Source organism: Kogia breviceps, chromosome 18 (genome assembly GCF_026419965.1).
Source record: "Kogia breviceps isolate mKogBre1 chromosome 18, mKogBre1 haplotype 1, whole genome shotgun sequence".
Lineage (NCBI taxonomy): Eukaryota > Metazoa > Chordata > Mammalia > Artiodactyla > Physeteridae > Kogia > Kogia breviceps.
The window spans coordinates 8,884,093-8,906,651 of record NC_081327.1 but is presented as its reverse complement, the minus strand read 5'-3'; the positions used below and the strand labels follow the sequence as shown (position 1 = coordinate 8,906,651).

Here is a 22,559-nt window from a genome sequence, read left to right as displayed (position 1 = left end):
GAGAGAATGGGGTGCTCTGGCTTGATCTGAGGCCCTGGGCTGGGTCGGGGGGCGGGAGGGACCATGCCTCTGACTCGCCACCCCTGCCTCCCCGGCAGGTGCTGCTGGCGCTGTCGGCGTATGTGGGCGCGCTGGAGGCTGAGAAGCAGCGGCTGCGAGCGCAGGCCCGGCGGCTGGCCCAGGAGAACGCATGGCTGCGGGAAGAGCTGGAGGAGACGCAGCAGCGGCTGCGGGCCAGCGAGGAGGCTGTGGCCCAGCTGGAGGAGGAGAAGAGCCACCTGGAGTTCCTGGGGCAGCTGCAGCAGTGTGACCCGCCGGCGGAGAGCCAGGTGCTGCGGGACCCAGCGAGGCGGGGCCCGTGATGTGCTGGGGACCCCGCAGCCCCCATCCCTCCGTGGTGCCCCCCAGTGCCCCAGACCGTCCGAAGAACCCCCCGACCCTCTGCAGAGCCCCACAAATCCCAGACCCACTAGAACTTCCACAGAAGCCCCCCAGCTGCTCCACAAAGCCCGAGGATCCTCCGCAAGCCCTCAGGAGACCCCTGACCACCACCTCCCTCAAACCCTGGGATCCAGGACCCCAGTCTCTGACTCAAACTCCCAAGCCTCATGACACCCACTTTCCTGTCCTCTCTGCAGCAGCCCGAGTCCCCCCATCGGCAGGACAGCCTGACCTCCCTGTTCCCCAGTGAGGAGGAGGAGAGGAAAGGTGGGTGCGGGGAGCTCAGCCAGGAGGATGAATGGCCCAGGCTGGGGGGCATTTCTGATTCGCTGGACCCCCACGGCCTCTGAGGGAGGATGGGGAAGGTCAGGGCGGGGTGTCAGGAGGATGAAGCAGGGGGCTGTGGGGGTGACAGCGGGCAGGTGACGCTGGAAGCTGCAAAAGCAGGCCTGCCACGGCCCCGGGAGCCAGGTGGCTCCCATGTTTCTGTCCCGCAGGCTAGGACACATCCCACAGGCCAGTAAGATGCCTGTGATTCCAATGTCAGACGTCAGAACAGGGGCCCGTGGTCCCAGGGGCCAGCAAGGCAGCTGTAGCTTTGGGGTGCACGTGTCCCCTCGTGCGGGGCTGTAGGAGTAGGAGGCCTGCAGTGACTGGGTGCCCGGCACCCCCAGGTCCCGAGGCAGCGGGGGCCGTCTCTGCTCAGCAGGGTGGCTACGAGATCCCGGCCCGCCTTCGGACCCTGCACAACCTGGTGCTCCAGTACACGGGACAGGGCCGCTACGAGGTGGCCGCACCGCTGTGCCGCCAGGCCTTGGAGGATCTGGAGCGGAGCTCGGGCCACTGCCACCCTGACGTGGCCACCATGCTCAACATCCTGGCGCTGGTGTACCGGTGAGGGCTGCAGCCGCCACGGCTGGAGGGGGCAGGAAGGGCGGGGACCTGTTGTTGGGCTGAAGAGGTGGGGACCCCGGTGTCCTGCTCCGCCAGCACAGGGCACCAGGGGTGGTGGTGGAGAGAAGGGACAGAGATCTGGGGAGGCCGCTCACTGAGACCCAGGCAGAGAGGAGTCCCCATGGGCAAGCGAGACCACAGTGGAGTGGGGAAGAGACGTGGGGTGGCACAAGCTTGGCAGCCACCTGGGAGTGTGGGGACCCTGTGCGAGACTCGGGAGGTATGGGGACCCCCAGAGGGTGCCACCCATGCTTGGTCGTCAGGTCCCTGGGCCTGCAGGATTCAGCCCAGCCCGTGGCGCCTGCTACCCCAGCCTGGCCAAAGCCCCTCCACCCTTGGGCCACCCCACAGGGACCAGAACAAGTACAAAGAGGCCACAGACCTTCTCCAGGATGCCCTGCAGATCCGGGAGCAGACGCTGGGCCGGGAGCACCCCGCGGTGAGCGGGGGCCCAGGAGGGAGGGCTGTGGGCTGTGGGCTGTGCCTTCCCACCCCTGACCCGCCTCTCCCGCCCTGCAGGTGGCTGCCACCCTCAACAACCTGGCCGTCCTCTACGGGAAGCGTGGGCGTTACCAGGAGGCGGAGCCCCTGTGCCAGCGGGCCCTGGAGATCCGTGAGAAGGTCCTGCCCCCACCCAGCTCCCACGGAGCCCCTGTCCTGAGGGGCTCTCACCCTTTGATCCTGACTTCAGCGCTCAATTCTGTGGCCCTTGCATGATCCTAATTTGCTCCTGTGACCTCTGACCTGTGCCCCTCCCATTTGACATCGTGAGCCTCCAATCTGAACCTAGAGCACCCAATCCCATGACCCACCCACCACCCTCGACATACCGATGACTTCCGTTTGGTCTTGACTTCTGACTCTCATAGGTCACCTCGTGCCCCCACCCGGTCCTGACCTTCCAACCCCACGTGACCTGTACAACCCCATCCTTGATCTACCTGTTTGACCCATAATCACGAGGTTTTGCACCATGACCTCTGACCCAGCTACTCCCCAGTTTGACCGTGCAGTTCCTGCCCTCCGCCCCCAACCTCCTGTAATTCTCCATCCACTTCAATCCTATAGCCACCAACCCATGACCCTCATCACGGCTGTTGGCCTCATGTGGCCCGCCAGGCCCTGCTGACCCAAGGACTTGTGATCTCGTGACCCCTAGGTCCTGGGCGCCAACCACCCGGACGTGGCCAAGCAGCTCAACAACCTGGCCCTGCTGTGCCAGAACCAGGGCAAGTTCGAGGAGGTGGAGCAGCACTACGCCCGGGCCCTGAGCATTTACAAGGCCCTGGGTGGGCCTCATGACCCCAACGTGGCCAAGACCAAGAACAACCTGGTGAGGGCGCCTTGGGGCGCAGGTGTCTTGGTCCTGGGGCCCCACCTCTGCCCAGCCCTCGAGCTGTCCCACGAGACTCGGCTTCCAAGCTGGGCCCTGAGTGGTGAGGTTGCTCAGCACAGAGGACACGGAAGCATCAGAAAACAGGCAAGTTGGTGGCAGCCAGAGAACAGCTCCAGTCAAAGAGGAAGCCAGAGCACCGGGGGGAGCAGATGAGAGCATTTATTGAGCTAAACCCCCTTCTTAGGACTTGGCCTGTGCTGTCCGTTTCTTCAAGGGCCCTGAGGTAGGTGCTCCTGCTGCCCCATTTTGCAGATGAGGAAACTGAGGCACAGAGAGGTGTGTCACTGGCTCAAGGTAGAGTGAGGAACAGGTTCCTGCTCTGAGGCAGGAAGTCACCTACCCTATGGGAAGTGGTGGGGTTGGGCTCCAAGCCCACCCTGCTGTCGGCCAAGGCCTGGAGTGTGGGGTAAACCTGGGCTTCTTCCTGCGGGGCTGGAAGGATGTGCCTGGGTGCGGTGCCGGGGCCTGGGCAGCTCCCAGATTTGAGCCAAGATCACCCAGGCTATGCCCTCCCCGCAGGCCTCAGCCTACCTGAAACAGAACAAGTACCAGCAGGCAGAGGAGCTGTACAAAGAAATCCTCAGCAGGGAGGCCCTGCCCGCCCCTCTCGGTGAGCCCCCAGCCCCTCCCCTCTCCCTCGGGGCTCCTCAGCATCCCCACCACAACGGCCCCATCTGTTCCCCAGGAGCCCCCAACACAGGCACAGCTGGTGACGCAGAACAGCAGGTGAGGACAGGCTTTGCCTCGGCTCCTAGGGTGGAGGTGGGGAGTGGATGGAATTGGGGGCGGGGGGGAACTGACCCGTGTCCCTGGTGCCCTCCCCAGACCCTTCGCCGGAGCAGCTCGTTCTCCAAGCTCCGAGAGTCCATCCGGCGGGGAAGCGAGAAGCTGGTCTCCCGGCTCCGAGGCGAGGGTGTGGCGGGAGCAGCCGGGTGAGAGTTGGGTCAGGTTGGTGGCCCCTCTCCCGCTCAAGAACCTTCCATGGCTCCCATCTCCCCTGCCACACATACAATCAAACCTGGCGCTGGTGAGGTCCCTCCCAGGGTGGGAGCCAGACACTCCTGGGCTCACTCGTGCCCCACGCCCCAACCTTCCTTTGCAGGATGAAGAGGGCCGTGTCACTCAACATGCTGAACATGGACGGTTCCAGGGCTGCTGCGAACCAGGTGAGGGGGCTGCCCGGGTCAAGGGTGGAATGAGGGGCCACACTGGCAGGCCCAGAGGCAAGGGAAGGGTGGAGTGGACACCAGGACAGGGAGCACGGATGGCTTTAACTTGGGTAGAGGCGGGGGAACGGATGGACCGGAGTCAGGGTGGACGTGGGGACAGGACGAGCAACACGGCCATGAGGACAGACAAGCTGGCAGCGAGGCTGCCGGGGAGTAACCCTAGGGGCAGCGGCAGAGCTGTGTCCTGCCCCTCACCCACCCCAATGCCTGTCCCCAGTTCCCCAGCCGGCACCTGAGCGAGGCCTCTTGGACCCTCAGCGCCAGCACCCAGGACCTGGGCCCCCGCTGAAGGCGACAGAACCACGTGGCTGCGGCATCTCAGGAGGAGCAGGAGAGGGAGGGGAGTCCTTTCATCTCCCTGACTCGCTCCCACCCCTCGGGGGCACCCAGTGTCTCGGGCTTCCCCGCTGTCCTCTCCTCCTGTGATTAAAGCCAGAACGTCTGCCTGAGGTGTCCTGCAGGGACCTTTAAGCACCTCCCCTGGAGGTGCCCTCCAAGCTGCAGGGACCCAGGGCCAACTCCTTTTAGGGCCCCGCTACAGCTGCTGAGCGATCTGCTCTATCCTCCGCAGCGTCTCCTCCGACTCCAGCTGCTCCAGGCTGAGCAGGGACAGGCCCAGCTGATCCTCCTGGTGGGGGGCGGGTGTGTGTGTGTGTCAGCTGCCACACTTCCTAACACAGGGGTCCACAACTCAGTAGGGAGAGGTGGCCCGCTCGGGGGGCTACAGGTCAGGATGCCTGAATTTCAAAACACCCGTATAACCCAGGGCATCCCATCCCTGTCACCAGAAGATGGGCCGAGGGAGGGAGGTGGCAGCCAGAGTTGTGTCCAAGCTAGAGAAGGACTGGCTTTCCAGAGGTCCCCGCAGTTCCAGTTCCCAGGCTGGGTTTGGGGCTCCGGGAAAAAGCCAAGGGCCCTTCCCGGAAGAGGAGCTCACCCGGTGGAATGGCTGTGCCATCTGCCTCAGGAAGTACTTGGCCACCTGGACCCCCTCGTCAACGGTCAGGTTGAGGTTGGCGTCGGTGAGGTGCTCCTGGATCCAGCGGGGCAGCTTCCCCCGCTTGTCGGCCCGGGCAAACCGCTGTGAGTGGGGGAGAGGGAGGATGTCAGGACCCTGGCAGGGGGAGCCCGGGCACCCTCGGCCTGGCCCACCCCATCTGGGAAACGACTGGGGGACACCCTGGTTGGCGGGGGCCCCAGAACCCGCACCTTGTCGGCGAAGACCATGAGGCCATAGTCAGTCTTGCCCCTGATGGCCCGACCCACACACTGAGCCGCGTGGCGCATGGCATCGAAGGTCAGAAAGTCGTTCTCTCGAATCTGGAACTGGTCCCGAAGGTATTCCAGTCGCGCCTGCGGGTGCGGAGATGGGGGCGCAACGTCCCTTCCTCACGCAAGTCCTAATGAGAGGGCCCGACAGAGGCCTTCACGTCCTACCGCCCCCAGGCGCTGCTCACCTTGAGAATGCGGCTCTGGGTGTAGACGTAGGGCACCCCGAACATGATGACGGCCCGGCCGTAGTGGTGCACTGCGGGGCAGAGGGGGAGTGAGAGGGCTGACCTCGCGCGGCCCGGGAGCTCATGCTGTTTGAGTGACTGCACCCCAAGGGCCCTGCAGAGCACCCAGGCATGGAAGGAGGGGGAAGCCCCCGTGCGTGCCCAGGCTATGGGCCGCCGGTCTCCTGGGGGAGAAGAAATGGCCAGACATCCACGCAGGCACCTGGGGAGGGGAGAGCCTAGTCCACTCACCAAAGTCAATTCCCTCAGACACTTTGCCTCGGGCCACCGAGAGCAGGATGGCCCCACGGCCGTTCTCGCAGGCCTGCAGAGGGGAGGCCAGGACACGAGATGCGTCACCTCGGAGCTGCCTCCTCTGGCCCCTCTCCACCCTGGACTTTCCTCTTCCCCAGGTAATACCCACCTCCTGGTACTTCTCCAGGGCCACACTGGTCTCAGCCCCATCTTGGGTCTCGATAAAGAGCAGCTTGTTCCTCTGGATGTTCTCGAGGATGCCCTGAGGGAAAGACACCAGGGAGGTCAGGGTGCGGGTTGGCAGAAGGATTAAAGGACAGGGGAGTCCTGGTTAAACGCAACTCTGCTAGATTCCCATGCAACAGACCACTTCTCTCCCCAGGCCTCAGCTTGCCCACTGGAGACTTGGGGAGGGTCGTGGTACTGTCACTTCTTTGGAAAACCCCGTGACCCGGGGAGGGAACCAATCCTCATCCTTTGGACGAATGGAACAGGCATGTGGCTCAAGATGGCCCACTGGGATGCAGGTGATAGGTGGAGAGGCCAGGCAGAGCCAATCAGAGGCTGCCTTGAGATTTCATATTTGACACTGAAATAGATGTGTGGTACTAATAAAGGACAGATACACAGATGGACCAGAGAGACAAAACAGAGGGTCTAGAAACACGCCCCCCCCCCCCCCCACACACACACACGGTCACTTGTGCCACTCAGTGCGGGGAGCTCTTTTCAGTTAAGTGGGGCTGGAGCAACTAGATTTCCATATGGGAAAAAAAATGAATCTTGACCCCTGCCTTACATCATACACAAAGGTAAATCTGAGGTACCTCACAGCCCTTAGATGTGAAAGCTAAAACTACAACGCTTCTAGAAGGAAACACAGGAGACCATCTTCGTGACCCTGGGGTAGGCAAAGTTTTCTTAAATAAGACATGAAAGGCACACAGGATGTGGTGCCCAGGTGGCTGACGGCCACCTTTCCCACTGTGTGGAAAGAGCCTGAGGACAAGACCAAGGTCTTGGTTGTGAGTGAGTGAGGTTCCCACATATTGCCTGGTGCTCACATTAGACAAGTTCACTCGTCTCAGCCCAAAGAAGCACTTGCCCTAACCTACCTGAGAGCTGGGCCCGTAGTGCATTCAGAATCAGAAAGGACAGGGTGCCCCTTCCCCATCCACACCCTGTTGGGTTGCCAGTGCCCAGCCATGGTGAGCCCCATTTCCCCATGACCTCACCCACACGCTCCCCAGAAGGGGCTCCTACAGGTTCTTTGCCCTGAGCCTGTATCCAGCCATAATTCTCCAGAACCTTCCTCTAGCGGCACAGCACCCAGCTAGAGTCACACCTGCTACCCAGTGTCTCCACACCAAGCCATATGTGCTGGAGAGACAGTCATGAAGTAACCCCCAAAACCCATCAGGTGGGGTGTGGTCACCTCTCCTGAGGGCCACGCCTCTGAGGAAGGGGCCCAGCGAGGCTGCTCAAGTCTTAGTTCTTAACCTGGATATTGGGAGAAGAGTGAACGCTATTTATTCTTTAAACTGTCCATCTGTGTTTTATACGCTGTCCTATCACCTATGATACACGTCACCATTTAAAACACAAGAGGAACGAAGCCAACACACAGGGGAAGAGAGCCGAGACGGGGGCCTTCTGTGGGGTGAGTAGCGGGCGTACCTGCTCATACCAGGAGGCCACGGTGCTCTCCATGTACTGGTAGCTGGTAAAGAAGGCCACGATGCCGTCGGGCACCACAGCGGACATCTCCAGCAGGAGGTTTCCGTAGTTCCGGATCACCGCTGTGAGGGGTCAGAGGTTGGACTCTCCTGGCCTGGTTCCTCCTCCCCACTCCCTATCAGAGCGTTCCTGTCTAATGGGTTGTCTTGAATTTGGGTTCCTAAAAACCCCACTGAGGCCTCTGTAGGACTGTTCAAACACATTCTGCTTTTCCTTGGGAGGATGGCACCCCCAAATCCCTGAAGTTAAGCGTGGCCACGTGACTTGCCATGGCCGAATACAGAAAGGGTCACATGTCACTTCCAGGTGAGAACCTTTACGAGCCAGTTCACAATTCACCACGATCCCTCCTGTCACAGCTCACCACCACAATGATGTGTCCAATGGTGGACGTTCCCGGCATGAGGAGACGTGGGGCAGGCCCCCACCAACCCATGATGGCATGTACTGTGGGCAAGAAGTACCTCTGCCTAAAGCCACTTCGATTTGGGGGTGTTTGTTACTGCATCATGACCCAGCCCACGCTGACTGCTCCACCCCCCCTCCTGGGACCCATACAAACCATCCCCTGTGGGTACCATACCGATATCTTCCCGGGTCTCAAATTTGGAGCTGATGGCCACCTGGTCATTTCCACGGCCAATGATCTGGAGAGAGCAAGAGAGGTCATGATAAGGGAAACAGCAGCAACCTCTCCAACATGTGAGTGCAGGTGGCCTGCTGGCACTGTTCTAAGCTTTTTATAGACACAGGGTCATTGAATGAACCCTCAGCTACGCTGTTATCTGCATGGCGCAGATGAGTAACCTAAGGCTCACGGAAGGCATGTCATGTCGCCCGCCCAAGGTCACAGCAGAGACGGAACTGAACCAAAGCCTGCCCATGCGTCTCAGCACAAGTACCCTCTTAGCCCGTGCCGGCCTCCAGCCAGTCGGTTCCGGAAGTTGCCTCTCACCCCCAGCTCGACAACCACTGCAACGCCGCCAGCAACCTCACAGAAGCACGACACAGTACACGGCCCACGGTCAGCACCAGTCCACAACCCCTGAAGGGCAACTCAAAAGCGAAAATGCTCTGGAAACTCCAGATGTTTAAGTTTGGCACGAACTCCTACAGCAGCAAAACCTGCCCTGAGTCTATTCAGAGTCCTGACGTATCTCCCTTAGTTTGACTCTTCAGAACGTTTGCTGAAATATGACTCTCACTGGAGGGACTTGCCCAGACCCCACTGGCAGTGTTTCCAGTCTGGAAAATTGTCAACTCTAAAACACATCTGGGAAACTCCATGGTGGTCCAGTAGTTAGGACTCCATGCTTTCACTACTGAGAGCCCGGGTTCAATCCCCGATCGGGGAACTAAGAGCCCACAAGCCATGTGGCGTGGCAAAACAAAAAACAACAACAACAAAAAACACATCCGGCCCAGGGACTTCAGATATGAAACTGAGGGCCCGTGTCACGATGTTCATTTTACAAAGAAGGGGACCGAGGCAGAGTGGAAGGGTCACTTAGCAAGGTCACAGCCAGACGATGAACTTGGTTAGCCACGCTAACCAAGTACCAGGCCCTGGGCCACAAAGGCCTTTCACACCCACTATCTCACTCAATCCCCTCAACCGCCCTGGGAGATCACGGAGGGGGTTGTTCCCATTTCATACAAGAGGAAACTAAGGCTTGGGGCGTCGAACTCAAGCCCAGGTCTGTCTGAATCCAGAATCCCACAGCTGCCTGAGAAGTGGTGGGGAGCGAAGGGAGAAAAGGCAGCCCTCGTTCCCACCTCCCCTCCCCCATCACCTCACCCCTTCCCACGCACCATGGGGCAGAGGCAGACCCGAGCCAACGTCATGGTGAAGGTTGCCATGGTGACGGGGTGGAAGTCCAGGATCTTGGGGTAGATGTCCAGCGGGGACAGCGTCTGTACCAGGGACAGCAGGAGGGATCTTAGCAGGACTGGGCAGGAATCAGAAGTCCCCCCGTGGAGGTCTGGGGGCCAGAAGGGCCCTCACCCCAGATGTGATGATGACGGATTGGAAGCGCTCGAACACGGGTTTGATGGCCAGTGAGGAGTCCATGCAACTGTGAGGAGCAGACAAGGGTGGTGAGTGCCAGGCTGGGGGGCCCAGGACCCTGTGGTCCATTCACACCCCCTCTGGGGTCAGGTCTCACCTGAAGTGCAGGATGGGGTTGGCGATGGTTGGGGTCCTGTCGTCAAAGGGCTCAATGATGATGGTGAAACCTACAGGGGGCCGGTGAGATTCCCTGGGCACCAGTCATGACCATGCCCACTAGGCCACCCCCAACCCCTGCCCCCCACTTTCTCCCTCCACCCCAGTCCTCCTCTGCCGACCTTCTTCAGTGAATGGGACCAGCCACCAGCAGCCCAAACCTAAAACCCAGGCATCTGAGTCCAAAATATACCCCAACCCGCCCACGTCTCCCCAGGGCCGACACCTGTGCAAACGTTCAGAGGACCCTGAGCCAAGAGTACCAAAGGCTCACCCCTCACTCTCCCGGGGCTGCAGGGGCCCACCCACCAACTCAAGCCAAAGTCTCGAACCTTCTCCTACCACCTGTCCGTCTAAGCCATCAGGAGGCTGGTCAGCTCTGCCTCCAAAGTCTAGCTGCCCACTTCCCCCACCCCCGGCCCAGTCCAGCCACCATCACCTCCTGCCTGGACCACTGCAGTCGCCTCCTCACTGGGCTCCCCACTCCCACCCCTGCGCCCTTCACAGCAGCCAGAGGGACTCTGTGAAATCCTGAGTCAGTTCACAACTCTCCCCTGCTCAGAAGCCCCCCCACACTCCTCCCAGGGTCCAGAATTGTCTGTGGGATCCTGCCAAGATGACCCCGTTTCCTCCTTGCTCACGGGCCTCCTGCCTCACTTTCAAAACCACCAGGCTCATTCCACCCCAGGGCCTTTGCACTTGCCCCACTGCCTGGAAAGCTTCCCAAGGCAGCTGGCTCCATTTGGTCATTTGGAACTCAGCTCAAATGTCAGCTCCTCAGAAAAGCCACGCCAGCCATGTAGGTGTTCTCCAACATGGCGACATGTTTGTTTCTCATGAAAACTATCACTTTCTGGAGTCATCTTCCTTACCTGTGTCTGCATCTCAGCTCCCTGTCTTCCCAGCTAGAACATAAGTTCTGGGAGGTCAGGAATGAGGTCTTTCTTGGTTCCTGCCACTTCCCCAGTGCTGGGCCTGGCCCATTTGTTGAACCAATAAATGAATGAATGAATCCACGTATTCAATTTCACTTAGTAAAAATTTTTGAAAAAATCAAGTCCTCTGTGCCTAGCCCTGTGCTGAGGATGCAGCAGTGAATGAGACAGCCCTGGTCCTGCCCTCTCAGGACTCACAGTCCAGTGATGGGGACACAGACCTGTCCCCACAGAGTGACCACTCTTGAGTGGGCAAGGCTGGGACAGGGGAGCCTAGAGGAGGGGCCTGGCCCAGGCTGGGAGTCAGAAGGGGCTTCCTGGAGGAGGAGGCAGCGGTATTTCTCCCGAGCTGAGAACTGAAGGATGAGGGGGAGACAGCTGGGGGCTGAGGAAGGTGGGGAAGGACGTTCCAAGTAAAGAATGTCAGGTGCTGGGAGATGGCGAAGTGGGGAACAGAGGAGAGAGACCGAGAGGCAAGACGGGGAGGATGGAGGGATGGACGCAGAAGGAAGCTTCCAGTGAGACTTGCTGCCGATCAGCCCTGGGGTGGGGGAGACGGACTTGCTATCCTCCTGCCAAGGCCACACCAGGCTGCAGGCCATCAGGCAGGCCTGACCTAGTTTCCTGGATAGAGGAGTAATCCCCGGGGATCAGACTGAGCCCTTACCAGCTCAAAGCTGAGGAAGCGGAGGCAATGCTCCCCTCTCTCCCCGGCAGGCTGGAAATCTGAGCATCCTCCTCGACTCCTCTCCCCCAGGCCCGGCACGACCGGGCACCAAGTCCCGGCCTCTTTAGCTCCCACACCTCTCTCCGGCCCCTCCTTTTCTCTCCTCCCGCACTGGCCCAGCCTCCGCCAGAAGCAGCATTCTACAGCACAATCTGACCCTGCCTCTCCCTTGCCCAGAACCTGCCATGGCTCCCCAGTGCCACTGGGAGCAGCAGGACCACCCCCTTACCCCACCCCCAGTGTGAGCAGACCCCAGAGAACTTCTCCGGCCTCATCTCATGCCTCTGTCCACCCCCGTACTTCTCCACTCCGCAGCCAGAGGGAACCTCTGAACACGCAAATCTGAGCGCGAGGCTCGCTCACTCAAGAGCTCTTTGTGGCTCCCCGCTGCCCTCAAAATAAAGCCCAAACTCCCGAGCCCAACCCTACGAGGTCCCGCCTGTCCAAGTCCCAGGGGCAACCCTCTAAGCTCCGCCAGATCCCGATTCCGGCTGCCGGGGGCCGGCAGAGGCAGGAAGAGGCGAGCTCACCCTTGGAGTAGGTGCTGACGAGCGTGGCGAAGTTAGCCAGGAGGGTGAGAGGGGAGAAGTCAGCGAGGTCCGCGATCTCCAAGGTGTGCAGGAGGGAGCGGAGGCGCTCGGCGCAGAACCTGGCGGGGGGGCGGGGGGGCTGAGGCAGGGCGGCGGGCCCCAGAGCCCCCTCCTCGCCCTCAGAGGACGTGCTCACGCACCGCCTCCCCAGCCGCCCGGCAGTTCCGTGAGGGCAGGGCCTGGGTCTGTGTCAGTCACTTCTGTGTCCCCACCTTGTACAACTGCATGTCCCGTGGGGCCACAGCCACACGAGGGCACACACGGAGCAATGATCACACGGCCCACAGAGTCGCACGGTCATGTCACGTGAGGTCACACTCTCACACGCAGGTTCTCGGTCCAAAGGGGCGACCCAGCATCCCACAGTCACAACGTGAATCCCGCACGGCCACACCATCACGCACTCATGCCCAGAACCTCTCGCAATGTCTCAGTCACACTCGCCACCCTGTGACACTCACAGCGTCAGAGTCCCGCATGCTCACAGAGGACAATCCCACACACCCTCACAGAGCCGTACACGCAAGGCCACCCAGCTGGAGGCTCTCAGCCCTCGGGACGGGCGGGGAAGCCGCAGCACCTGGCTTTGGAGCCAGGCAGACGGTCAAGTTTAAAACCGGCCTCCTGAGCCTCCTTTCTTCAAGTCTGTCTTCTCTACCCCCAAGCTCAATCAGGTGCCCCCTCTGTGTTCCCTCAGCCCCCAGGACTCCCCCATCCCAGCCCTGGGTTGGCCCTATCTGGGACGAGTCTGTCTCCCCAACTGAACCGTGAGCCCCAGGAGGGAAGGGCCAGGGCTGCCTCAGGCATCACTGCGTCCCCAACACAGAACAGGCCCTCAGAACGTGCATCACGTGGTGATCTAAGATTCCCTCTGTCCTCACAAGTCTCTCAGCTGCGGGAGAAAGCTGAAGCCACACCGAGGGCTCCCCACCCCCTCAGAGGCAGAGCAGTCAGGAGCTTTGGAGCCCTACAGGCTGGGCTTCGAGTCACAACCGCCATATGCAGCACTGTGTGGCCCTGGGCAATGGCTTCTCCTCTGCGGGACACGCCGTCCTCGTCTGCAGCACAAGGCAAGGACACTGTATTGACAGTATATATATATTTTTTTTTTGGCCGCGTGACATGTGGTATCTTAGCTCCCCAATCAGGGATCAAACCTGTGCCCCCTACAGTGGAAGGGCAGAGTCTTAACCACTCCACTGGACTGCGAGGGAAGGAGGACACTGTACTGAGATTCCATGGGATGTGGACCGTAAAGCACTTAGCTCGTCATCAGTGCTCTAGACCTGGTAGGTTCCTGGCGTCACTGCTCTGTCATTTAACCACCACAGGAGGGACTTCCCTGGTGGCGCAGTGGTTAAGAATCCGCCTGCCAACATAGGGGACACGGCTTTGAGCCCCGGGCCAGGAAGATCCCACATGCCGTGGAGGAACTAAGCCCGTGCGCCACAACTACTGAGCCTGTGCTCTAGAGCCTGCGAGCCACAACTACTGAGCCCGCGTGCCGCAACCACTGAAGCCCGAGCACCGCAACAAGAGAAGCCAGTGCAGGGCTTCCCTGGTGACACAGTGGTTAAGTATCCGCCTGCCAACACAGGGGACACGGGTTCGAGCCCTGGTCCAGGAAGATCCCACATGCTGTGGAGCAACTAAGCCTGTGTGCCACAACTACTGAGCCTGTGCTCTAGAGCCCACAAGCTACAACTACTGAGCCTGCGTGCCACAACTGCTGAAGCCCGTGGGCCTAGAACCCATGCTCCGCAACAAGAGAAGCCACCGCAATGAGAAGCCCACACACCGCAACGAAGAGTAGCCTCCGCTCACCGCAACTAGAGAAAATCCACGTGCAGCAACAAAGACCCAATGCAGCCAAAAACAAAATAAAATATAAATGAATTAAAAAGAAAAAAAAGAGAGAAGCCAGTGTTACAAGAAACCCGTGCACCTCAACGAAGAGTAGCCCTCACTCCTCCGGAGGTTCAGAGAAGATCAATGACTTATGCAAAACAGCAAAGGAAAAGCACAGGAAACTCCACCCCCACTCCCAGGTCCATTCATTGCCTGCCCTGTGACGGGGAGACTGACCCTGTGCCCCAGATGGCACTGAGGGGCTGCTCCGGCCCACAGGCTGGAGGCCGGGGTCGCAGGGGGACAGCGAGAGGCACTGATGGGAGGAGACGGGGGTCTGGGGGGAGGACCCCACTTTCCCCCAGCTCCCACTCTGCTGAGCCTCACCAGGAGCCCCACTCCGGCGCCGCTCCCTCCCCTTCCCCTGTGGCCTGGGGCGGGAACACCTCTGACCTCTAGCAAGGGCCCAGGGGTCAGCTCCTCCACACCGCCCGCCCCCCTGTACACAGCCCCTCCATCCAACTCTCCTCAGGTAAACTCTCTGATCGAGCCATGTGCCGCCTGCCCCACCAGGGCCCCAGGACCAGCTCGCGGACCTGCCCGCTCTGACCCACGAGTGTCACACACGTGCCGCCCCCCCCCCCCGACTTCCCTTATTCCTGACACTGGTGACACAGTGACCGCAGGCCACAGGCCGCGAGGACAAGGCTCAGCGAGTGCCAGGGCCGGCCTCGACCCCCCCAACCCCCGCAGGGACCCACCCACCCAGCCTCGGGGGCCACACCTGAGGGGCTTGCGCTGGATGCACACGCGCTGGGCCAGGCCGCTCAGGAAGGCGGGTGGGCTCTCCTGCACCACGTGCTGCACGCGCAGCCGCCACTTGACGTACTCCAGCAGCCGCCGCAGGAAGCCCAGGAAGTGCTCGGCCGTGCGGATGGAGCCTGGCACCGCCTCTGCGGGAAGAGGGGCTCAGCCAGGCGCCGCCGGGGGTCCCGGCAGCAGGGGTGCGGGGGCGTGGGGGCGGCGGCGGCTCACCCCGCAGCACCTCGTCGGGCAGCACGGGGTTGGCCAGGTGGGCGTCGGTCTCCCGGGCGGCGCTGGCCTCCCGCAGCCCCTCCACCAGGCGCCGGTACTCGTCCCGCAGACGCTGCTCGTCCGTCTCCTTGATCCTGCGGGGAGGCCGTGTGTGGGCAGAGCTGGGGACACCTGGGGGGCAGGTCAGGCGCCGGGGCCTACCGGCCGCAGCATCCCCACCTGAGCACCGTCTTCTGCAGGGTCTCCAGGTTGCCCTGGCACCGATCCAGGGTCCGGCGGGTGAGGTTGACGCTCATGGAGTCGATGCAGACATTGTCTGGAGGAGGGTGGGCAGCGGGCCGGGCTCAGGCGGGTGGACGCCGCGGCAGCCTGAGGGGCTGGCATCGCCTCCCCGCCCCGGCCCCCTCCTCACCGATGTTGTGGGCCTCGTCGAAGACGACGACGGCCTTGCGGGCCAGCTCCTTGGACACCAGGTCGGCAATCTTGGGGTCCAGGAGGTAGTGGTAGCTGTAGACCACCACGTTGGCGTGCAGGATCTGGGGGCCGAGGCGGGCAGGGTCACCCCGGCCCGTCTGCCAGCACCCGGCCCTGGGGCCCTGCCACCGCCGTCCACACCACGATGCCCCATCACTGCCCCACAGGCCCACAGAGGCGAGGCGAGGCAAGAGACACAGGCAGATGGACAGAAGGACACAGACGGGCAGGCAGAGGCGAGGCAAGACAGACACAGGCAAGACACAAATACATACACGCAAACGGACAGAGACTGACAAACAGATACAGGCACAGACCAATAGGGAGATGTAGGCAGACAGACAGATGGGCAGGCGGCCTGTAACCGTCACACACGCCCCTCTGCCCGAGCCCCGCTGGCCTCCTCACTGAGTATCGGGCAAGGAAGTACGGGCACCAGCCCTGGCGCTGCCCCACGGCCTTCAGGTCGTCCAGGTTGTAGATGCCGGCGGGGAGGGGCACCTGGCGCCCATGGACATCAAATTCCTATGGGTGAGAGGGCACCTGGGGGTCAGGGAGGTTGGCCGTTGCTAGCGGTCCTGCCCTCCGTCTCTCACCGCCGCCCCGCAGGCACCTCGTAGAAGCGGCAGTGGGGCAGGCTGGGGTCCCGCTGGTACTGTGCCCTTATGTAGGAGGCCGTGAGGCTGTGGCATTTTCCGTCGACATCCTTCCCAAAGCGCAGGGGCGTCACCTGAGGGGCCAGGGAGCATCTTAGCACCGAGACAGGCTGAGAGGCCCAACCACTCCTCAAATCCAGGTCTCAACACCTAAAGGCGGGATAGGAGGCCATCCCGTTCCAACCGGGCTGAGACTCGGACATTTGTGGAAAACTTGAACCTCAATCTGCTTTGTTATTAAACAGTTAAGACACCTGAGAACTTACTGCAGGGATGCAAGAGTGGTACAGTTGTTAGACTCTTATTCTTTTTAAAATCTTAACCTCTATATAATGCCAATTACATCTCAATTTTTTAAAAATTAAGGCTTGAAGATTCTTTAGCATGTAGATAAGGATAACTGCTTTATCTTTTTTTTGTGGCCGTGCCGCACGGCATGTGGGATCTTAATTCTCCAACTAGGGATCGACCTGCACCCTGTGCATTGGAAGCGTGGAGTCTTAACCACTGGACCGCCAGGGAAGCCCTGCTTTATCTTTTAAAAGGCTAAAACAGCCAGAACTTTGGCAAGGTCCGAGAATCAGAGGAGGCTCTGATCGCTCTGAACCTGCCTTGCCTTTGCCCTGCTCCGAACCTTCGGAGGCTCCACTGGTGGCACCGTCACAGCCCAGGGCTCCCTCTCCTCAGAATAAAACCTTTCCCTCACCAAAGGGAAGGCTCTGAGGCTACTGACCCCTCCCCCTCTCCCTTTCCATCAGTTGCCAAGGCTTTTTTTTTTTTTTTAAAGTCTTTACTGAATTTGTTACAATATTTGGGTTTTTGTCTGCCAAGCATGTGGGATCTTAGCTCCCCAACCAGGGATCGAATCCGTACCCCTGCATTGGAAGGCAAAGTCTCAACCACTGGACCACCAAGGAAGTCCCTAGTTGCCAAGGCTTATACTACTTCTTTCTCTTTCTTAAATGCCTTTACATTTTATCTTTTTTTAATTAGGTAATACAAATACAGCGTATGGGACTTCCCTGGTGGTCCAGTGGGTAAGACTCCCTGCTCCCAATGCAGGGAGCCCAGGGTTCTAATCCGGGTCGGGGAACAAGACCTCGCATGCCACACTAAGAGTTTGCATGCCACAAGTAAGGAGCCGGCAAGCCCCAACTAAGAGTCCACATACCTCAACTAAAAAGCCCACATGCCACAACTAAGATTCCACACGCCACAACTAGTTAAGTCCTCATGCTACAACTAAGAGTTTGCATGCCTCAACTAAGAAGTTGGCATGCCGTGACTAAAGATCCCACATGCTGCAACTAAGACCCGGCGCAGCCAAAAATAAACAAATAAACAATAAATACCAAAAACAATCACATAAAAAAAACAAATACATTGGGCTTCCCTGGTGGCGCAGTGGTTAAGAATCCGCCTGTCGGGCTTCCCTGGTGGCGCAATTGTTGAGAATCTGCCTGCTAGTGCACGGGACACGGGTTCGAGCCCTGGTCTGGGGGGATCCCACATGCCACGGAGCAACTGGGCCCGTGAGCCACAACTACTGAGCCTGCGCGTCTGGAGCCTGTGCTCCACAACAAGAGAGGCCGCAATGGTGAGGGGCTCCCGCTTGCCACAACTAGAGGAGACCCTCGCACAGAAACGAAGACCCAACACAGCCAAAAATAAATAAATTAATTAATAAGAATCCACCTGTCAATGCAGAGGACACCGGTTCGAGCCCTGGTCCGGGAAGATCCCATGTGCCGCGGAGCAACTAAGCCCATGCGCCACAACTGCTGAGCCTGCGCTCTAGAGCCCACGAGCCACAACTACTGAAGCCCACACATCTAGAGCCCATGCTCCGCAACAAGAGAAGCCACTGCCATGAGAAGCCTGCGCACTGCAACAAAGAGTAGCCCCCGCTCGCCGCAACTAGAGAAAGCCCACGCGCAGCAACGAAGACCCAACTCAGCCAAAAATAAACAATAAATAAATTTATTAAGAAAAAATACACCGTACAAGGTGCACAATGTTAAGTGTCATGTATGCTCCCACAGAAAAGTATTTTTAAACTATGAAAACTTTATCTAGGATTGAAGCAGAGACCCAATGGCAAATCTATTTTGAAGAACTAAATTCAATCCAAATGAAAACTACAGCTATGCTTTTAAATCCTTCCAAGGCAGCAGGCATGTGGAGGGACAAAACCAAGATGGAATCATCTGTCGCAATCTTTAGCATTATCCAGGTCACTCTATATCTCTGGAGACAACTAAGATACCATCCTGACATACAGCAGAATACTACTTATACACTTATCACATTTCCAGAAAATCTAATCCAGTTAATTAATTCTCAACTTCTCACTTTCCCAAGGGGGACAGAACCACCACCTGAGCGTGTTCTGAGCACACGCATACATCCATTTACTACATGGTTCCTCTTCATTTATGCCTCTAAACTTAAAGTCATAATTTAAACTTTTGTTTTAAAGAAAGCATCTTGAAATTTTGTGAAATTTTGCTCCAGAGTCTGTGGAAGCTTTCATATATCCCAATCCTCCTTGCTATCAGATAACAAAGGCTGAATAGAGTTATGTTCCTTAATTCCACGTAGCAACAGCAGGATGGCACAAAGTCGGATGTCCAAAAAGAAAAAGGCAGGGATATTTTTGCACTACAGCATCACCAAGAATGGGAAAGATTCCCATCCACGGGTTTAAACTCAGTGCTGGGGTGCCACTGCTCTTTAGTCATCATCCACCATCTGTATTATTTCTCATACATTCTTACAAATAACGTTATATAATATATATTCTGGGACTTCCCTGGTGGCACAGTGGCTAAGACTCCACACTCCCAATGCAGGGGGCCCAGGTTCAATCCCGGGTCAGGGAACTGGATCCCACATGCATACCGCAGCTGAGAGTTCACATGCCACAACGAAGGAGCCTGCGAGCCACAACGAAGGAGCCTGCGAGCCACAACTAAGGAGCCTGCGAGCCACAACTGGGGAGCCCTCATGCCACAACTAAAGAGCTGGTGAGCCACAAGTAAGGAACCCACATGCCACAACCAAGACCTGGTGCAATCAAATAAATAAATAATGTAACCCCCGCCCCCCCAAAAAAATATATATATATGTATACATATATAAATAAAAAATACATTCTTGGAATATATTATACCACACTAAGGAATTACCATACTAAAGCACGTAAAACCGTGCCTGGAGCTCAGTGACCCCCAATGGTTTTGTAACTTAATGATAATAACTATTTTTCTATGTATCATATATTAATATTTATTAACATCACTATAATTTCTAACATTCTGGTTTTTTTGTTTTGGCTGTGCCGTGTGGCTTGTGGGATCTTAGTTCCCTGACCAGGGATCGAACCCGTGTCCCCTTCAGTGGAAGCGCAGAATCCTAACCACTGGACCACCAGGGAATTCCCCATAATTCCTAACATTCTTTTAGCTCGTCATACATGTGAAGGGCTATACATGCATTATCTTGCCCAATCTTTTTTTTATTATTGAAATATAACTAATATATAACATTATAGATCAGTTTCAGGTATACAACATGATTTGATACTTGTATATGTAGGGAAACGACCACCACCATAAGTCTGGTTAACATCCATCACCGTACATAGTTACAATTTTTTTTCTTATGATGATAACTTTTAAGATCTACTCTTTTAGAAACTTTCAAATATACAATACAGTATATGACTTACAGTCACCATGCTGTACAGCTGTCCCTCAATATCCAAGGGGGAATTGGTTCCAGGTCCGCCCCGTGGATACCAAAATTAACAGATGCTCAAGTCCCTTGTATAAAGTGGTGTAGCGCAGTTGGCCCTCCCTATCCGCAGGTTCTGCATCCACAGATATGAAGGGTCAACTGTACGTTATGTGGTTATGTGACTCATTTATCTTACAACTAGAAGTCTGTACTTCTTGACCCCGTCAACCACTGCCCCCAAGCCCGCCCCCACGCCCAATCCTATCAACAACTGTATGCAGCAGGTGATTAATCATCCCCATCTTACAGAAAAGAGGACTGAGGCCCAGAGAGCAGAAACCACCTATGCAAGAGTATATGGCTAGTACATTTCAGAATCAGGAAACCAGGCCTGCCAGCCTCCAGGAGCTGCCTTTTTTTTTTTTTTTTTTTTTTTTTGCGGTACGCAGGCCTCTCACTGTTGTGGCCTCTCCCGTTGTGGAGCACAGGCTCCGGACGCGCAGGCTCAGCGGCCACGGCCCACGGGCCCAGCCGCTCCGCGCCGTGTGGGATCCTCCCGGACCGGGGCACGAACCCGTGTCCCCTGCATCGGCAGGCGGACTCTCAACCACTGCGCCACCAGGGAAGCCCAGGAGCTGCCTTTTTAACTTCTCTCAGGCTGGGGAAAGCGGGAAGGCGCTTCAGAGGAGGTGTGCCTGCGCCATGAACGATGAGTCAGCATTTGATGACTGAGAAGAGAATTCCGTGCATGGCACCTGCACGTCTCCCTGAGATGTCTGGTCTGGGTGGGGACCTAGGACTCCTGGTTGGATGGAAGAGTTTCCTCCACCCTGAGGCTTAGGGCGAGGGGAGGAATGGGCACTCACCTCCGGATGAATACACAGGTTCTTTCGGGAGCTCAGAGCCAGCCCCAAAAACGACAGCTTCTCGCCCTCCTGTTTCTCATAGAAGTTGAGTAACTTTCGAAGCTCTTCAATCACCTGTTCCAGTTGACAAGGGAGGGGGGACTTGGCCTCACTGAAAGCCCCAGCCCCTTCCCCAGCTTCCCACAGGCCCCCAACGCCAGGATGGCAACCGCCAGGGGGACCGCTGGGTTAGGGGACAGTGAGGGCCACTGGGGTTGGTCCCAGGCTCACCTTCTCAATCTCAGGCACAGTCCTCGAGCAGTAGATGAGTTTAGTCACCTCCAGTGGGTACGCCTGCCGACGACAACAGGTTCAGCCTCGGCCCCTGTCCAGCCTCCTCCCTCTTCGCCCTCCACGGGCCCAGTGGGTCACTTACCCGCTGGTACGCCATGATCAGGGCCAACAGGGACACTGTCTTCCCAGTGCCTGAGGGCATCTCCAGGACTCCATGACCCTGCATGATTCGGGCAGGAGGGACAAGACACAGGCTCTCAGAACTTCAGGGGCACAAACTCTGGGAAACCACCCCCGCCCTGAAATGCCACCATTGGAATAGCAGGACAACACAGCAGTTAAAAGTCTGGGCCCTAGGGGCAGTGGATTTGAACCCCACTTCTGTTGAGTGGTCTTAGGCAAGACCTCGCAACCTCTCTGGGGCCTCAGGACCCTCATCTCTGAAAATGGGCCTAACAAGCTCTTTTTCATAGCATGACTATGAAGATGAGTGAGAAACCGGGGGTTAAATATTTAGTACAGTGTCTGATATGTAATGAACCTTTTTTGTTTTAATTTGGCAAGCACCTCCACAGCACTTACTCTGTGCCTGAAACTATTAATAAGTGTCTTACATCAGGGTTTCTCAACCTCGACTCTCCTGACATTTTGCGGCCGGATAATATTTGATTGTGAGGGGGCTGTCCTGTGCACTGTACAATGTTTAGCAGCACGTGTGGCCTCCTCTACCTACTAGATGCCAGTAGCACCACCACTCCAGTAGTACTGACAATGAGGAATGTCTCCAGACATTGCCGAATGTCCTCTGGGGGTCAAAATGGCCCCCAGTTGAGAACCTCCACCTTACTTAGTGAATTAACCCCTACAGCCCTCATATTAAGCTGAGGTAGGTACTATTACTATGCCCATTTTACAAAGGTGAAAACTGTGGAACTGGGAGATTACGTTAAGTGATTTACCCAAGGACACACAGCTGTGGGTGGGCGATTCCAAAGTCTCTATATTCCTAAGCCAACCACTGAGCGGCTTAGCCTTTGACAAGCGTCAGCTGCTGCTACTATTAACTATTATTATTTTGAGATAACACCAAGTTTGGCAGCGCTGGCTTCCCAAGAACCTCAGATTTCTAAACTCCAGACGTCCTGCAATCTCAGTCTTAGACGCACGTGCGGCAGCCTCCGCTGTCAGATGGGCAGCAGGGGTGCCGGCCCACCCACCTTGGCATCCAGCGTGCGTTTGAGCTCCAGCATGTAGGAGAACTGCTCCGGGTAGATGTAGTCGTATGGGAAGTAGACCAGCAGCCCGTCCACGTTGAGCCTGGCGGCGGGGGCTGCCGGGTCAGTCCCCCTTCCCCTCAGCCCCTCTCCAGCCTCCACACTCCCCTGCCGTCGAACCGAGAGGGGTTACCGGCCCGCTGCCCGCCCCCGCCGGATATCCCCCAGTTCTCCAGAAGCCTCCGGGTCCCTTCTGCATCTCGTCTCTGACCATCCCCGTTACCGCCCCGTGGGTCCCCGCGGCTATCCCTACCCCTCCCCTCGCCCGCCGGGACCCGAGGCCTGCCCACTAGCCCCCGCATCTTCCAGACCCCCACGCCCGCTCCCGAGCCGCGAACCCATGGACCCCTCTCACTTCATGGCGCCGGTCGCGACTTGAAGCGGCGTCGGCCCGCCTCCCTCATTAATATT

The 22,559-nt window shown here is 57.9% G+C and overlaps 2 protein-coding genes and 1 non-coding gene across 10 annotated transcripts in view; 1 reads left to right on the top strand and 2 right to left on the bottom strand.

The window, feature by feature from the left end:
* Positions 1 to 4,469, top strand: part of KLC3 (kinesin light chain 3) — a 26,933-nt gene extending 22,464 nt beyond the window's left edge. For 2 of the 7 annotated variants that reach the window (XM_059045232.2, XM_067020202.1), the window contains 11 exons: positions 99 to 329; positions 639 to 708; positions 1,116 to 1,335; positions 1,747 to 1,834; positions 1,915 to 2,016; positions 2,555 to 2,728; positions 3,311 to 3,401; positions 3,477 to 3,517; positions 3,617 to 3,723; positions 3,894 to 3,957; positions 4,238 to 4,469. In XM_059045232.2, the coding sequence (XP_058901215.1) occupies positions 99 to 329; positions 639 to 708; positions 1,116 to 1,335; positions 1,747 to 1,834; positions 1,915 to 2,016; positions 2,555 to 2,728; positions 3,311 to 3,401; positions 3,477 to 3,517; positions 3,617 to 3,723; positions 3,894 to 3,957; positions 4,238 to 4,309 (1,260 nt within the window). In that variant the 3' untranslated portion in view covers positions 4,310 to 4,469. Of the gene's footprint in view, positions 1 to 98; positions 330 to 638; positions 709 to 1,115; positions 1,336 to 1,746; positions 1,835 to 1,914; positions 2,017 to 2,554; positions 2,729 to 3,310; positions 3,724 to 3,893; positions 3,958 to 4,237 lie in introns of all 7 variants that reach the window. The other 5 variants (XM_067020198.1, XM_067020203.1, XM_067020199.1 and 2 more) reach the window with 3 other exon arrangements.
* Positions 2,935 to 22,559, bottom strand: ERCC2 (ERCC excision repair 2, TFIIH core complex helicase subunit). Of its 2 annotated transcripts, none has more exons than XM_067020196.1 (23): positions 22,504 to 22,559; positions 22,092 to 22,256; positions 21,017 to 21,094; positions 20,872 to 20,934; positions 20,602 to 20,715; positions 15,955 to 16,071; positions 15,750 to 15,866; positions 15,280 to 15,403; positions 15,087 to 15,183; positions 14,868 to 15,001; positions 14,617 to 14,785; positions 11,925 to 12,043; positions 9,674 to 9,743; positions 9,514 to 9,583; positions 9,321 to 9,422; positions 8,092 to 8,155; positions 7,449 to 7,570; positions 5,941 to 6,033; positions 5,769 to 5,841; positions 5,478 to 5,548; positions 5,230 to 5,373; positions 4,958 to 5,101; positions 2,935 to 4,648 (listed from the first exon to the last, which is right to left on the bottom strand). In XM_067020196.1, exons 2-23 carry the CDS (start codon positions 22,122 to 22,124, stop codon positions 4,556 to 4,558), a joined length of 2,211 nt encoding a protein of 736 aa, XP_066876297.1. In that variant the 5' UTR covers positions 22,125 to 22,256; positions 22,504 to 22,559; the 3' UTR covers positions 2,935 to 4,555. The 2 variants fall into 2 exon arrangements, with proteins under 2 accessions (XP_066876297.1, XP_058901193.1); XM_059045210.2 differs by having other exon boundaries at positions 22,092 to 22,191; positions 22,504 to 22,554.
* Positions 18,576 to 18,714, bottom strand: LOC131745705 (small nucleolar RNA SNORA46). Its single transcript, XR_009332435.1, has one exon. It is a non-coding gene; the product is annotated as a small nucleolar RNA SNORA46 (small nucleolar RNA).

Bases quoted from the DNA above. Each gene is read 5' to 3' on its own strand.
- ERCC2 (XM_059045210.2), bottom strand. The intron at 9,744-11,924 runs GTGAGCTCGCCT...GGCCCCCTGTAG, and splicing joins CGTCAGCACCTACTCCAAGG to GTTTCACCATCATCATTGAG. The intron at 4,649-4,957 runs GTGAGCTCCTCT...GCCCCCCACCAG, and splicing joins TGGCACAGCCATTCCACCGG to GAGGATCAGCTGGGCCTGTC.